This window comes from Eubalaena glacialis, chromosome 1 (genome assembly GCF_028564815.1).
Source record: "Eubalaena glacialis isolate mEubGla1 chromosome 1, mEubGla1.1.hap2.+ XY, whole genome shotgun sequence".
In the NCBI taxonomy this organism is placed as follows: Eukaryota; Metazoa; Chordata; class Mammalia; order Artiodactyla; family Balaenidae; genus Eubalaena; species Eubalaena glacialis.
In genome coordinates this window covers 7714690-7730434 of record NC_083716.1, presented here as the reverse complement: position 1 = coordinate 7730434, position 15745 = coordinate 7714690, and the positions used below count along the sequence as shown (strand labels likewise).

The following is a 15745-nucleotide window of genomic DNA, read 5'->3' as shown; positions in this document are numbered from 1 at the left end:
TTTAAAACTACATATATCACTATAAATAGACAAAAGCATATTGGACGTGTTCCAATCCATTGCAGTTATTCGTGTTCAAAGTATTGCATCTTTGACCAGTGGGAGCCTCTTCCAGCTGCCCTCTGAGTCCTATTGTCCTGACCCCAGAGGTCTCTGAGGTGCTTTACTCCCTGTTATGACAGGATAACACCTGCCTTGCACACTTCCTGCCCTAGGCCTAGAGTCTGCCATCCTTCCAAGGAGCCATGCTTACCTTTAGTGGAAAATAGTATTTAGAAACCATAGTCGGGATATTAACTGTTCTTACTGCTATTGGGTTGGTCATCATTTCCAAGACTTAGTCCACAAGGGTTGAAAAAATATGTATCTTCAGGGCTTCCCTGGTGGCTTAGTGGTTGAGAATCTGCCTGCCAATGCAGGGGACACGGGTTCGAGCCCTGGCCTGGGAAGATCCCACATGCCGCGGAGCAACTAGGCCCGTGAGCCACAACTACTGAGCCTGCGCGTCTGGAGCCTGTGCTCCGCAGCGAAAGGCCACGATAGTGAGGCCCACGCACTGCGATGAAGAGTGGCCCCCACTTGCCGCAGCTAGGGGAAGCCCTCGCACAGAGACGAGGACCCAACACAGCCAAAAATAAATAAATAAATAAATAAATAAATAAATAAATAAATAATAATTTAAAAAAAATATGTATCTTTAAAGATGAAGTGCATAATGAGTTCATACTGAAACTTCTGATCCAGATTTAGGCCTGTGGGTTTTTTACTGGATCACCCATCTTGTGTCTGTATTTCCTTTTTTCCATGTCAAAAATCCTGGCTCGCGAGAATACTGACATAATCATTTGTTTTAGCCCATAATACACACAGGAGTCTTGAATCTCAAAAACATTATGCTGTGTGAGAGAAGCCAGACACAAAAGCGTGGGTGCCACCACCAGTTCTGTCAGTGCCACCAAGGCTGGGTCAGGGCTGTGGCTGCCGTGGGCTGGACTGTGAGACACAGCATCACTGTGACCGCTGATTCCTGGATACGATAAGGCTGGTACCGGTGCTGTTCAGGATTCCTTTTTTCCACAGTTCTTTTTTGGCTTAGAATATATCCCTCTAGAGATTTACAGCCAAAAGACTGGGGTTTTTTTTTTTTGTTTGTTTGTTTTTAAATTAATTAATTAATTTATTTATTTATGGCTGTGTTGGGTCTTCGTTTCTGTGCGAGGGCTTTCTCTAGTTGCGGCAAGCGGGGGCCACTCTTCATCGCGGTGCACGGGCCTCTCACTATCGTGGCCTCTCTTGTTGCGGAGCACAGGCTCCAGACGCACAGGCTCAGTAGTTGTGGCTCACGGGCCCAGTTGCTCCGCGGCATGTGGGATCTTCCCAGACCAGGGCTCGAACCCGTGTCCCCTGCATTGGCAGGCAGATTCTCAACCACTGCACCACCAGGGAAGCCAAAATACTGTTTTTTAAAGCTACCATTATTTCGCTGGGTAAGTGTGTCACCAACAGGACCCTCCTTGAAGTCACTTTACTTCCAATTTTTAAGGAGTTGGTTTTTCAACATTTAAATTTGTTTCATAGTTATGTAAAAAATTCATGTGGTTCCGAAATTAAATCCACGGAACAAGATACATTCAAGGAAGTCTGGCTCCTGTCCTTTTCCTTCTATTGTCTTCCCACACATCTCTCATCATAGCCATTTTTATAAATATTATGGCTTATCTTTCCATTTTTTAAATACGACCAACTATGTATACATTTGTATCCTACTTACAGGGTGAATTTGAGAGAGTAAATTCTTTTTTTTTAAAAGATTTTTTTTTGATGTGGACCATTTTTAAAGTCTTTATTGAACTCGTTACAATATTGCTTCTGTTTTATATGTTGGTTTTATGGCCGCGAGGCATGTGGGATCTTAGCTCCCCGACCAGGGATCGAACCTGCACTCCCTGCGTTGGAAGGCGAAGTCTTAGCCACTGGACCGCCAGCGAAGTCCCTGAGAGAGTAAATTCTTAAGATCATTTGTTATAGAGTGGGAGGAACGTTACTGTTGTAATCTGAGTTAAAAATCAGTATTTAGAATTACATAAGCACTGTGGTCACAACCATCTCCCGCGACCCCCCAACCCCCTGCCTTCCCCAATCAACAAAACAAAAAACTGTCACTGCCTAGAAATTAAGACCAGAGGAACTGAATATTAAGACGTTATCTTTGGTTGTCTTTGCAGAGTTGACCTTGGTTAATCCCCTCCCCCGCCTTTTGTTTGTTTGTTTATTTGTTTGGTGTTTTCCAGGTACTTTCACGGTCAGTATCTTTTACATTCTGAATGAGAAACTGCGCTCCCTACACCCCAAAGAGGAGCTGAGGCCCTTCTGGGGATCAGGTCGATCGGGCTTCTCATTTGATGGATGCCGGGGCGTGCAGTCTGGGGTGGCGGGTTAGGAGCTTGGATTCCTGGCGTGTCTGCTGAGGCTGGGGTCCCTGTGCTGTCCAGGCATCGCGAGCATCTGTGGCCCTGGGTCGCTAAGGAATTGTTTTCCCTGGCAGCTCTGAGCGCACGTGGCAGAGCTGAATCTTATTTACCTACCACGTTATCATCCTGTCTCTGTCTCCCCTCTTGACAGACAGTTGAGTGGCAGTTGCATGTTCTTAACACCCCACCTCACCGTTTTTCTAAAATGTTAATTTAGAACATTTTGAAATACTGCTTGAGCCTCAGGATGTGTAGGCATTTTAAAGCAGTATTTCAAAATAAGGCCATTTTGAATGAACTGTGTCTTATGCACAAGGTAATAATTCTCTGCTGCTGCTTCTCTCTTTTTAATGAAAAATGGCTTTGAGGGGCTGTCTTGCTGCTGAAGTGCCGGGCTGTGGCAAACCTTAAAATTTTCAAGCTGCTTTAATCAATAAAGTTATCACCAGTCATTTCCCTCGATAACTGCTTCTTCCCAGATCCAGACTTGCTTCTTGCTGCCGAGGAGTTTTCCACCTGCGCTCAGAATGGATATAACTCCCCAAATCCAATTTTCATTTTAACCTTTCCTCAATAGCCTAGAAATAACAGATTGCTGGTATTACTCTAATAGATTGGAAATTCAAACCTCTTAGCGGTAACCAGGCCCTTTCTAGGATTCAGTAATAAGGCAAAGAATAACATACCTTAAAGGCTACTTCAAGAAATACCTAATTCTCATGGTTTAAGGCTTCTGAATCAGTGGGTGGTTTTATAGCTTCATACTAAAGCCCAAATGATGTGAAGGTTTTGGCAGTTTTCCATAATCATAAGAAATTCCATCAGTTGCAAATTGTGCAGGTTTAGTGGAAATTGGGTCTGTTCAGACCAGAGTGCTTAGTCAGCACCAGAAGCCAGTGTGCAGGCATCCTGGAAGTTGGGGGTGCCCATTTCACAGATGAGGAACCCGAGGCTTGGAGAGGAAAGACCTTGAATACTTTGAGCACTTGTGCTGGGCACACCCAGGATCTGTCACGTACCCATTTACTTCGTGAAATCCTTACTCCAACCCGCTGTCGTAGGTACTTTCATTCCCATCTTAAGGTTAAGGTTAAGGATTTCTCAGCCTCGGCACTACTGACATTTTGGGGTCAGATCATTATTTGTGGTGGGGGGTACTGCCCTCCTCCCCCAGTTGTGAAACCACAGATGTCCCCAGACGTTGCCAAATGTCCCAGGGGAGCAAAATCGCCCCCAGTTGAGAACCAGGGCACTGAGGAGTAGTCACAGGAAAGTCTACTGTTGAATCCAGGATTACTCTGCTGCTGTGGAGTGAGGCCGGGACCCAGCCCCCTCCAGGTCTCTGCTGCTCCCCAGTTCTCCAGGAGGGGCCAGCAACACAGCAGAATGCTTAGGTTTGAAAAGGCATATTTAGCAGTGCAATATCATTTTCTGTTGTGAAAAACATTAAAATCTGTCTTGTTGGCAGAATATAGAAAGTAAAGTTAAGCAAGATCTTGGGTGGTGAAGGTGAGGACTCTCAGGACAGCCTATCAAAAAAGGGGGCGAGGTTTGTGGGTTTATCCAAAGAGGACCGGGCATAAAACATGGACTTTGCCCCATCATTTTGCTCCCTGGTTCTCAGGGCATTAATTCTAGCTACGGGGTTATGGGGACAGTCTGTACCCTTGGTGGGGAGGCCTTGTGGGTGGGGAATGAACATCTGCGTGGGGACCTCCTCCCCCTCGGGTCTGTGCGTGGAAGGCCCATCTCCCCTTCATGGGCTGGGCCCTCCCCCGGCCCATCTTCCCCACAAGCGGTGTGCATGGTCTTTGGGTGTCAGCTCAGGGACCACTTGCTGGGACGGTGTGAGCCCTGGGAGAGAGAGGGCCAGAGGGGTGGCTCATCCAGCCACGGGCGGGGGTTTCCAGGAAATGCCAGCTCTGGGGTTGCCTTGTGCCCTGTCTCGGTCATAAGGAGTTTTAGAACCTCATGTCTTAGTTTTCCCTAAGATATTTCCTCCCCTAAAGCCTTTTTAGTGGATTTTATTTTCTTCTCCTCAAAACACAAGTTTTTAATCTGATTGTGAAGTAACTCATGTTTGTTAAGGGGATGAATAAAGTTCAGAAAGTACAAGGGAAAAAAGTGTTCATCCTTCCACTAACCTGCAATAACACAAATCATGCTTAACCCTTCCAATTTTTTGGTGTCTATATATACTTTTTTTTTTTGGCTGCACTGCGCGACTTGCGGGATCTTAGTTCCCTGACCAGGGATCGAACCCAGGCCCAGCAGTGAAAGCGCCAAGTCCTAACCACTGGACCGCCAGGGAATTCCTGTATATGTACATTTAAAAAGAAAATTATTTATTTATTTGGCTGTGCTGGGTCTTAGTCGCTGCACGCGGGATCTTCATTTCTGTGTGCAGGGTCTTTAGTTGCGGCATGCAGGATCTTTTTAGTTATGGCATGCGGGCTCTTTGTTGTGGCATGTGGGATCTAGTTCCCTGACCAGGGACCAAACCCGAGCTCCCTACATTGGGAGCGTGGAGTCTTATCCACTGGATCACCAGGGGAGTCCCTGTATATATACATTTTTAACACAAAATTGGATAATCCCATATCTGCTATTTGAAACCCGATTCCCATTCCCCTCCCCCCCCCCCCCCGGCTTAATATTGGGAACAATTTCCTTTGTGCGAATTCAAGCACCTCCACAAAGTAATTTTTGTGGCTACAGAGCATCTGTCATAGGGACTACGGTAATGTTCTTTAGCACGAGGCTACCTTCCATCCCCTTGCTACCGTAATGTGCTTCCCCAGTCCCCTGTTGTTGGACATTTAGATTACTTCCAATTTCCCTCTTGTACATTAACCCTAGTGAACACCCTTGTATGTATATGTCCTTTTGTATATTTTAAATTATTTTCTTAGAAATCCTAGAGGTATAGTTGTCAGGCCACGATGCACAGTGTTCATTTCTATTTCAGAAACATGGTTATCAATTCAGCTTCCTTACCAGCTGTATATGCAAGTACTCATTTTCCAACATCCTCACCAATAACATGGTTTCTTACTTTTTATAAAATGGTTTCCTCGAGTTTTGCTGTGTTGGTATTATTCCTTACGAATGTGTCAGACAGTGGGGGAAATTCCTTAGTGACGAGCCACCTCTGGGTGTCGGAGGGGGCCCGGTTGCTCTGAGCCTGCAGGCTGAGCGTCTAGGGCTCTTCCCAGTGCTAGGTGTCATCTTGAGGCCTCTCCAAGTGGGGGTGTCTGTCCCTCGGGGCTGAAGTGCAGGCCAAGCCCACTGCTCCTTCACCACCAGCCCTGCTGTTCGTTGCCCCATGGGGGCAGAAGTGCTCCTCCTGGCAGAGCCTGGGAATAATCAGAAATTTCGTGAAACCTGGGGTTTCTTGGGAAAGCTCTTCGGCGTTGGAAGTTGTGTTCCAGACATCGCCACCTGTTGGAATGGGTTCTGCCCCTGGCACCTAGGATGGCAAAGAGGAGACCATGGCGGGCAGATGAATATTTAAGAAGGATGAATGAATCTGCATTTTGAACCCAAACCAGAAAACCTGCCTAAAGGGCTCTGGTGCCGCCTCTGGCTCTTGGATCTCTGCTCTGTGGGAGTCCGACCTCTTGGTGTGCATCTCCAGCTTCCCTGAACCATATTGCAGTCAGAAAGGAAGTGCAACCCAGACCTGACAGGTAGGGTTTTTTTATTTCCCCTGACAGCGCACCTCTTGACCTCTATCTTCTTGCCAGTGATTTTTAAAATCCTAAATGATTTGGCAATAATTGCTCCTCCTTGCGTGATTATTGCCCTTCACTGATAGTAAATTTGTGAAATCCCCAGGGGCTGGAACGCGTTTTGGTATGCGGAGCCCACAAGCTGGCCCAGACAGGCCTCACTGCGCCTGGCGGCCGCACACCCACTGGGTCCCGGCATCCTGCCCCTGCCCTCACACACGGCTCTGGGCTCTGCCTGGGCTTGGCCAGTGGCTTATCATGCAGAACCATAGCTGCTGCTCCTGATGTTCTTCCTCCAATGGCCCAGATTTCTCTGGTTCCACTTCCATGGGCCACACCAAAAAATGTCCTCGCCCAGGCAGACCCAGGAGTCTCTGTTCTGAGAGGGGGGAGGAATTTCTGCTTCATGCACAAGTGTGCATGCACAAAATTTTATTTTCCCCAGAGCATGGAAGATGCCAGGCATGACATTTAATAATAGGAAGACTGTTTCATTTCCAAGGAACCTTCTAGCAAGGTGGCCCCCGGAACCCCTGGCAGCAATGAACAGGGTCCTAAGCTGGAATGCTGTGGATGTTTAGAGGCTGACCTAACAGTGTCAGGACAACTCTGAGAAGGGCAAAGTAGAATCTCATACTGGGGCTTGTGGCCGGCCCGGCTGCCTAAGCCAGGTGCCCACCTGCCCCAGCCCCCTCCTCCCAGGTGAGCTGTGTGGTTGCCCAGGTGACCCTGGCTTTGCAGATACCCTTAGACTCATGTGTGTGTGCAGCGGTCTCATGGCGGGTCCCACTTCAAGGAACACGCGTCGCCACTGGCTCTTACTTCTTGGGTGATTGATGATTTCCACACAGCTGCATGGGAGCTTGTAGACACGAAAATTAAACCCATTTGGATTTGGCAGTGTTTTCCCCAGCATCACTCATTCTAAGAAAAAAATTCCAATTTTACCATATCTGGGTACTTGCCCCTGGCACTATTATTTACTTAATGTTTCTTTAAATTGATTCATTTTATAAACTTAAATGTATTTTAAAAGGAACTTTCGATCCCTACTATAAATGGAAGACCAGAATCACTCACCATAAATAGATTACTCTAAAAATAAATACAAACGATTACATTAAAAATGTATGCCCTTGTATACACTACCAAATGTAAAATAGATAGCTAGTGAGAAGCAGCTATATCACACGGGGAGATCAGCTCGGTGCTTTGTGACCACCTAGAGGGGAGGGATAGGGAGAGTGGGAGGGAGACGCAAGAGGGAGGGGATATGGGGATATATGTAAATATATAGCTGATTCACTTGGTTATACAGCAGAGACTAACACAACATTGTAAAGCAATTATACTCCGATAAAGATGTTAAAAAAAAAAATGTATGTCCTGTTCTACCTTAAATCAAATAGCATATCACCAGTATGCGTAACACACATTGGGAAACATGGGTTTAGGTGGAGGAAAGACCAGAGGAAATTAGTGAGAAGTATGAAGTTTAGAATATTCACTGGGACGAAGTGCAGTTTATTTCAGGTACCTCGTATGTCTCTCAGGGGCGGTGGCTCCCAGCAGTTGGCAGAATTCTCAGCCCTGGTGGTCATCAGCCACCTGCTTAAGCTCCCCTGGGGGCCAATGTCCCCCAGTAGCTTCTCTGACGGAGGCCTCTCTGGCCTCTGCTGGAATATGATTAAGTGACAGGGGCCTGGTACCTCTGAGGCAGCCCATGCTGATTGTGAGAAAAGCCTCGTGTTTACCTGAAACTACCTCCCTGGCATCTGGGGCTGCACCAGCTCAGTCTTTGTCCTTGTCTACAAGCTCCTCATGATTCCTCGTTATTTGAAGTCCTGTTTGGGAGATGTTTCCAAGGACATGTGCTTCAGGCTTAATGGCTGTGCTTTTGGGAATTCATTGTGTGGCCTGCCCTGGTAGAAGATTAGCACACATGTGGTGTCTTCTTCGGGGAAGTCTCTCACCCCTTCCCCTATACCCCCTAACCTGGTTGACCCCTCTTGCTCTTCAGATCCAAGCTCAAAACCTCACCTCCTCCAGGAAGGCTTCCCTGACTACCACCAGCCCCACAAGGTTAGGCCTGACAGCCTCCTGCACTTTTCCTCCCTGTGCTTTATCACAGGTCCTGGCTCTGTGTTTGTGAAATTACCTCATGAACATCCGTCTTCTGCCTTCCACTGGGAGCTTCACAAGGGTGGAGACTGTGTTTCTGACTCACTGTGTCCCCACTGCCTGGCCTATAGAGGACCTGATACAAAGGAGCTGAGGCACTGGAACCCCATCGTAAAGACTGTGGACTGTCTCCAATAGGGTTAGATTAGGAGTTTCCTCAACAGAACATTTCCTAATATTTTTTCCTTTTAAACATGTATAGGTAACTTATTACGTCCAGGCACTGTCCTTGATGCTTAACTTACGTGATTTTGTTTAAACACCACACCAATTGTACCCATTTTGCAGACTGAAGTGGATCACAAGATCACAGGGCTAGCAAATAGCAGAGCTGGGATTCAGGCCCAGTTGCTCTGGCCCCGTCTGTGACTTGAGCTCAGTCTGTCCATTCTGCTGGTCGCATAGGGCCTGCCTCTGGATTCACTGCCCCCCACCCCTCCCACTCCGAGCTGGAAGGCAAATTCCATCTGGACTCCTCTCCTCACAGGCAGAGTCCAAATCAATGTGTAAGAGTCCCCTGGTTTGCAGATGCTTCACGGTCATCACTTTTTAAAAAAAAAATTCATTCATTCATTCATTTTCGGCTGCATGGGGTCTTTGTTGCTGCACGCGGGCTTTCTCTAGTTGTGGCGAGCAGGGGCTACTCTTCGTTGCTGCGCGTGGGCTTCTTATTGCGGTGGCTTCTCTTGTTGTGGAGCATGGGCTCTAGGCGTGCGGGCTTCAGTAGTTGGGGCACGCGGGCAGTAGAGCACAGGCTCACTAGTTGTGGCGCACAGGCTTAGTTGCTCTGTGGCATGTGGGATCTTCCCGGACCAGGGATCGAACCCGTGTCCCCTGCATTGGCAGGCAGATTCTTAACCACTGTGCTACCCGGGAAGTCCACGGTCACCATTTTTAGTTTTCTTGGTTTCGGTTTATGTATTTATTCATTGGTTAGCCCTACCTAGCATCTGAATTCCAGAGGAAAGTTGTGGAAAAACTGTCAGTTTCAAAGCTTCTATCCCGTCAACATCAGGACACTCACCCTGCTATGGGAGCCCAGTTTGTCAGGCCTGTCTGACCTCCCACCAAGGACATTTCTGATCGGACTCGGGAGCATATCTGGAATGCATTTGGTGTCTGAGGTATTAGGCTTTTCTTCCGCTAGCAGGATCGTTTCCTGAAAATATTTGGAAGCTTTTAATCAGTGTGGCAGTTGAGTCAGGGAGGCTGCTCCTTTATTCTTAAAAAAAGCACATTTATTTATGTAAAGATTATGAATCAATTTAAACAGTAATATTAATACAGATTGATATGTCGAATGGGCACCCACTGGTGACTAAAGTTTCGGCAACATGGATGCAGACTATGCCACCCACCCCCGCTCTTTTGGTTGGTAACCACTGAGCAGTTCTATTGGCTGGACCTCCTAAGTATCTCCAGACATGCACAGCCATGCCTTATTTCAGAGCACTGATTCACTCAGCAAACTCGTGTTGGTCATCAACTGAGCTCCAGGATCAGCACAGAGCCTGCCCTCAAGGAACTCACACATTTTTGGAGGAGAGAGATAAATGAAGGGCCATTATAATACAGGAGGTGCGTGCAATGCAAGGGGGTAATCACAGAATGTTTTGGGGAGCCCCCAAACCCAGCCGGGGATTGAAAGGTGGTGGTCACCTGAGCTGAGTCCAGAAAGACTGTTAGGAGTTGGCCAATAGAAGAACAGAGGGAAGTGGGCAGAAAGGTCACCCTTTGCCCACGGGTACCCTTTCTGGTGCTGTCCATTCCGTTTTGTGTAGATCCGTATTTCTATTTAAGTACCATTTTCCTTTTGCCTAAAGAACTTCCTTTTACATTTCTTGTGTGTGGATCTGTTGGTAATGAAGTCTTTTAGCTTCAGATATCTGGAAATGTCTTTATTTCACCTTTGCTCTGAAAGATAATTTTGCTGCATATAGAATCCTAGGTAAGCATTTCCCCCCTTTTCAGTACTTTAAAGATGGTGCTCCCAGGGAGATCAGCTTGGTGCTTTGTGACCACCTAGAGGGGTGGGATGGGGAGGGTGGGAGGGAGGGAGATGCAAGAGGGAAGAGATATGGGAACATATGTATATGTATAACTGATTCACTTTGTTATAAAGCAGAAACTAACACACCATTGTAAAGCAATTATACTTCAATAAAGATGTTTAAAAAAAAAAAAAAAAGATGGTGCTCCACAAAGGTGGTGTTCCACTGTTTTCTCATTTGCATGTTTTCAACAAGAAATCTGATGTCTTATCTTTGTTTCTCTCTGTACATGTCTTTTTTTTTTTCCTCCAGTTGTTTTTAAGATTTTCTCCTTGTCACTGACTTTGAGCAATTTGATTATGTTGTGCCTTGATATAGTTTTCTTCATGTTTCTTGTGCTTGGTATTGATTGGGATCTCAGAGCTGTGGATTTATCATTTTTGTTGAATTTGGAAATTTTTCAGCCATTATTTCTTCAAATATTGTTTCTGTCTCCCCCTCTCTCATCTTGCTTCCAGGGACTCCAGTTAGACCAGGCTGTTTGAAGTTTTGTCATAGCTCACTGTTTCTCTGTTCATTTTTTTAAAATTATTTTTTCTCCCTGTGTTTCATTTTGGATAGTTTCTATTGCTGTGTCTTCAAGTTCATAAATCTTTTTTCTGCATTGTCTAATCTGGATTTAATCTCACCCAGTGTTTTTTTTTTTTTTTTCTCAGTCCATTGTAGTTTTCATCTCTAGAAGCTTGATTTGGATCTTTTCTTTTACCTTCCACGTCTCTCTACTTAACTTTGGGAACATGTGGAATACAGTTACAGTAACTGATTTAATGCCCTTGCCTGCTAATTCTCACATCTGTGTCAGTTCCAGGTCTGTTTTGGTTGATTTTCCTCTTCACTGTGTGTGATATTTGTCATCTTTGCATGTCTGATTATTTTTTTAATTGGATGCCAGACATTGTGCATTTTACCTTTTGTGAGTGCTAGATATTTTTATATGCCGATAAATATTTTTGTGCTTTGTTCTGGCATGCCGTTAAATCACTTGGAAACAATTTGATCCTTCCAGATCTTGCTTTGAAGGTTTGGGAGGCAACACTAGAGCAGGGTTTAGTCTAGGGCTAATTATTGCTCACTGCTGAGGCAAGATGCTTCTGAGAATGCTACCCAGTGCCCTGTGAATTATGAGATTTTCCAGTCTGGCTGGTGGGAACAGACACTAAACCCAGCGCTGTGTGAGGTCCCGGCACTGTTTTAATTTTTGGTGTGATTCTTTCCCTGGCCTTGGGTGGTTTCCTCACTTGCCTGTGCTCATTAGCAGTCTACCCAAGACTGCATCATTCGGGGGGACTCTCTGTAGATCTCCACATTTCTCCAGGTAGCCCTCTCTTCTCGGATACCCTGCCTTAGCCTCCCAGCTCTTAGCTCCGTCTCCTCAATTCAGGGAGTCTGGGCTCTACCTAGTTCCTCCTCCCTTTGCTCACAGTCTGGAAACTCTGAAGGCAGTAAGCTGGGGCATTTGTAGGATCCATGTCATTTGTTTCCTATGTCTCAGGAATCCTCCTTCATTGCCTGATGCCCAGTGTCTTGAAGACTGTTATTGCATTTGGTTTGTCTGGTTTTCTAGTTGTTTCAGGTGGGAGGGGCTGCTTTTTGAAATGATATCCAGGCTGTGAGCATCTCGTGTGTGTGTGTGTGTGTGTGTGTGTGTGTGTTAGAGTGTGTATTTTTGTTTGCTCTTTTTTCTTTTTGGTTTTTTTGTTGTTGTTGCTTTTTATAGGTAGTAAATTCAGCATGGAAAGCAAAACCTAAACTTGGGCTACAAAGATTTGCCAGAAATTTACTTAGTTTTCACAGAACCAATGGTTGGCAAAATAACCTGGTTACAGAGTATTTAGCTGAAGGTAAAATTCAGCCTGTGTTCGACTAGAGGTGAGATAGCGTCAGCCTCCCCATGTGTCCTTGTGGCACTATATCACTTTGATACCCGCTGATTGATTTTAAATTGCCCAAATATGCACCATTCAGAGCCGCAGCCCATGATGGGCAGTGGGAGATATATTCAAGTGCGTTGACTTTTAATCAATATGTTGACGATATTACCTCGTTTACTTTGTATGGTGGTGGTTTTAAGCATCAAGTCAAGAGGTTTATTATGTCAAAAAAGATGAGGGAGCACAGGAGGAAAACTGTCTTGACATCACTTCTGAGTGCCTTTCACTCATTGCACGACAGGCCATCATGATCGGGGACGACATCGTGGGTGACGTCAGCGGTGCCCAGCGGTGTGGGATGAGAGCGCTGCAGGTGCGGACCGGGAAGTTCAGGTGAGTGCTCCGCGCCAGCCTGCCCCCCATCTGCCTGCCTGCCTCGTGGATTCCTGGGGTGACCAGGTTTTCGTTTGTTTTCTTCTCCAAAATAAAGGGGGTTACTTTTTCCCAAATGGAAGAGCAGTATGTGGGCATCCGATGACTTTTTTGTAACTGTCCCCTAAGGACGGGCCTGGATGCCTTTTTGTAGCAGAGAGTGGTAGATAAAAAGGGTCTGAGTTTCAAAACTGAGATTTGAATAGGGTGTAGTACGGAGACAACAAATGGAAGGCTCTGGCCAGCCGTTGAGCCCGCTGCCCACAGAGAGCCGGGTTGAACTTGGGCCGCACTCCTCTCCTCAACATGGCTGATGCCTCACTGTGCTCGGAGGGGACAGCTCCTGGGCACCCCGCTCCTCTGGTCACCTTCTCCCTCCTTTTCCTCCACCGTATCCATCTCTCACCTAGAGATGACAGGTCCGTGGTCAGGGGTGAGTCAGGGACACTTTGGAGTTGAACCTCTGTCTCCAGAGTGTTCTCTTTGCTGGGTCAGAAGTCAGCCTAGCCTCGGGCAGGTTGCTGACGGGCACCTGTCGGGGGCGCGTGGATGTGCCCTGCGGTGTCTGGGCCTGGCTTGCTTAGCCTTTGAGAGTATCTCAGACATCACAGTGTTGTCTTGGCTTATTCTAGATGGTTTTGACTGTGGCCATTCAGAGAAAGGACCATTTTGTGTATGCTGGAGAGACTTAGTTAAAACATGGTTACCCTGGGGTATTTGGATGTTGGGGGAGGGATGGATTTCATCAGTCCTGGGTGGTCTGCTTAGACGGGGTCAGAGGAATAGATTAGAGGGCCTGACCCTCACTCCGAGGCCCGTTCCTGTGTGAGAGACACACGCGGCCTTTGGGTTTGGGTCACGTAGGTGGACACAAGGTGAGTGAGGAAGTCTCAGTACCCCTAAGGTCCAGGGCCAGAAAGTCCCTTCCAGCCCCCTCTTGGACCTCCCAGGGTGCCAGAGGCCACCTTGAAGCCCCCAGCACACCTCCTTTCTTCCCCAGGTCCTCAAACGAGGGCTTCCTGGGCTTCCTGGGCTCTCTCCGGCCTAAGGGAGTGAGGGGACCCCGCTGGAAACCTCATCAGCATTCTCCCCCCGAGGCCAGCCTGGAAACCCGAGGTCCCCAGTGCCCGCTTCCCCCGAAGCTGCTGAACAGTGGGACTTGGCGCCCTTTGGTTGATGCTCTGCTGCGCGGTGCCGCCCGGCCCCTGGTGCCGCCCCATCAGTAGCCAGCCTAGCTCGGTGAGCACCTTTGACCCATGAGCACAGGGGTGGCACCTCCTTACTGAGAGCACGGAGGTGAGGCTCAGAAGGAGGTGAAGAGCGAGAGCCATGTAGTTTTTTGCACTGGGCTGCTGCTTCTGGTTTCTTAGGGAGAAAAACATGTCTGTCTCGATTAAATGTAGCCACAGTTGGGGTCTTTCTGGCCCAGCCTAAGCCATGCCCCTATAAACTGAGAAGATACTGCCCCTGCCCAGGCCCCAAGCGTGCCACTAGATCGCTGGGTCACTGAGGAAGGTCTGCACACACAGTCGGGAAGCCCTCGAATGGGCAGGTGGGCATGCAGGTGGCTGTGTCCTACCTTACACCTCCGGGGTTGGCACTTTTCTGAGTCCCCCATCACCCCATCTCCCAGGGGGACAAACCCCATCAACAGTTGGCCAGATCATTCCAGACGGCCTTCTCTGTGTAGGTAATATATGGATAATATTTTGGTTTTTCCTCTTTATGAAAACGGTATTATATTATTTCACAACCTGCCCTTTTCTTGAACAATGTTTTGTGGCATCTCCCCATGACCGTTCTTCATAGTTTTAAATTCCTGAGGAAATGCTGTAGGTAAGTACTGTTTAGCGTGTGGTGCACAGGGAGCCATCAGCAACGGGGAGGTGATGCCGGTGCTGTTGGTGATGTCTGTTGCTTCCCGGTGCAGCCCCACCTGGCTCTGCGTGGAGAGGGTGGGGCTTAGCGTGTCTTTTCTTGGAGGTATTAAGGTTTCAGACCTTTTGATTTGTTTGTTGTGAGGTTGTAAATCTGCCTTTGTTAGCAGGCAGGGCAGAGGGAGAAGAGCCTCAGTGCAGGTTAGGTGGTGATGGAGCCACCCGACGGGGAGGCCGCATGGCGGGACAGGAGGCTGGGCTCCGTGCCGTCAAAGCAGGCAGAGGACCTCTCTGCCCCTGGCCGATCTCTAGAGCCTCACTGTCTGATGCGGAAGCCACGAGCCGCAGATGGCTGGGGAGCACTTGAAATGTGGCTGGTCTAAATTGAGACGTGTTAAAAGTGCACGTACACAAGAGTTCAGACTAAGTGGGAGAAAAAGAATGTGACAAACTCATTCATAATATCTTACACTGATTGCATGTTGTAATCCTGATGCCTTATGTTAATTTCACCTGCTTATTCTTATTTTTGTTAATGTGGCCACTAGAAAGTCCTAGCTTGTCTCCACGGCTCACATCCATTGGCGCTTAGTGCATTTCTGGTGGACAGTGGGGCCCCTGCACCGCCCCCTTTTCCCTGCAGATGGCAGTCTCGGTGCACGAGACCTCCGTGGCACCTTGCATGGTGCTCTCTGTAGACGTGTAGCCGGCTTGGGGCCAGTGAGCAGCCTTGGCACTTTGGCACCCTGGTGACTGGTCCAGCGTCACCGGGGCAGCACCCAGCTCCTCCCTCTGGGGCTGCCCTGCCTGCCCCTGGAGCTCTCCACCCCTCTGGCCACCTCTGTGAGCCGGCGACACTAGGTTTGAAGGTCATTGGGGCCCATGTCTGCACCAGATGTGAGCCAGGCAGGGGCAGGGTCTGCGTCCTTACTGTGCTGGGCCTCCCTCTGAGTGGCCTCACAGGAGCCAAGGGCCACTGGATGGGTCAGCAGGGCATCAGCCCTGTGCACCGTGTCCCCTGTTGGTGGCCTTGGTCCAGCCTTGACTGAATTGGGGGAGTGAGGCGGGTGGAGGATGGCCTTGTCACCGGGCACAGGTGGCCGAGAGCCGTGCGGTGAGGGAGCTTGGCGC

At 48.0% G+C, this 15745-nt stretch overlaps 1 protein-coding gene across 1 annotated transcript in view; it reads left to right on the top strand.

Annotated features, from left to right (window-relative positions):
* Positions 1 to 15745, top strand: part of LHPP (phospholysine phosphohistidine inorganic pyrophosphate phosphatase) — a 135038-nt gene that overhangs the window by 33724 nt on the left and 85569 nt on the right. The window contains exon 6 of the mRNA XM_061185538.1: positions 12607 to 12698. Within this exon, the coding sequence (XP_061041521.1) occupies positions 12607 to 12698 (92 nt within the window). The remainder of the gene's footprint in view (positions 1 to 12606; positions 12699 to 15745) is intronic.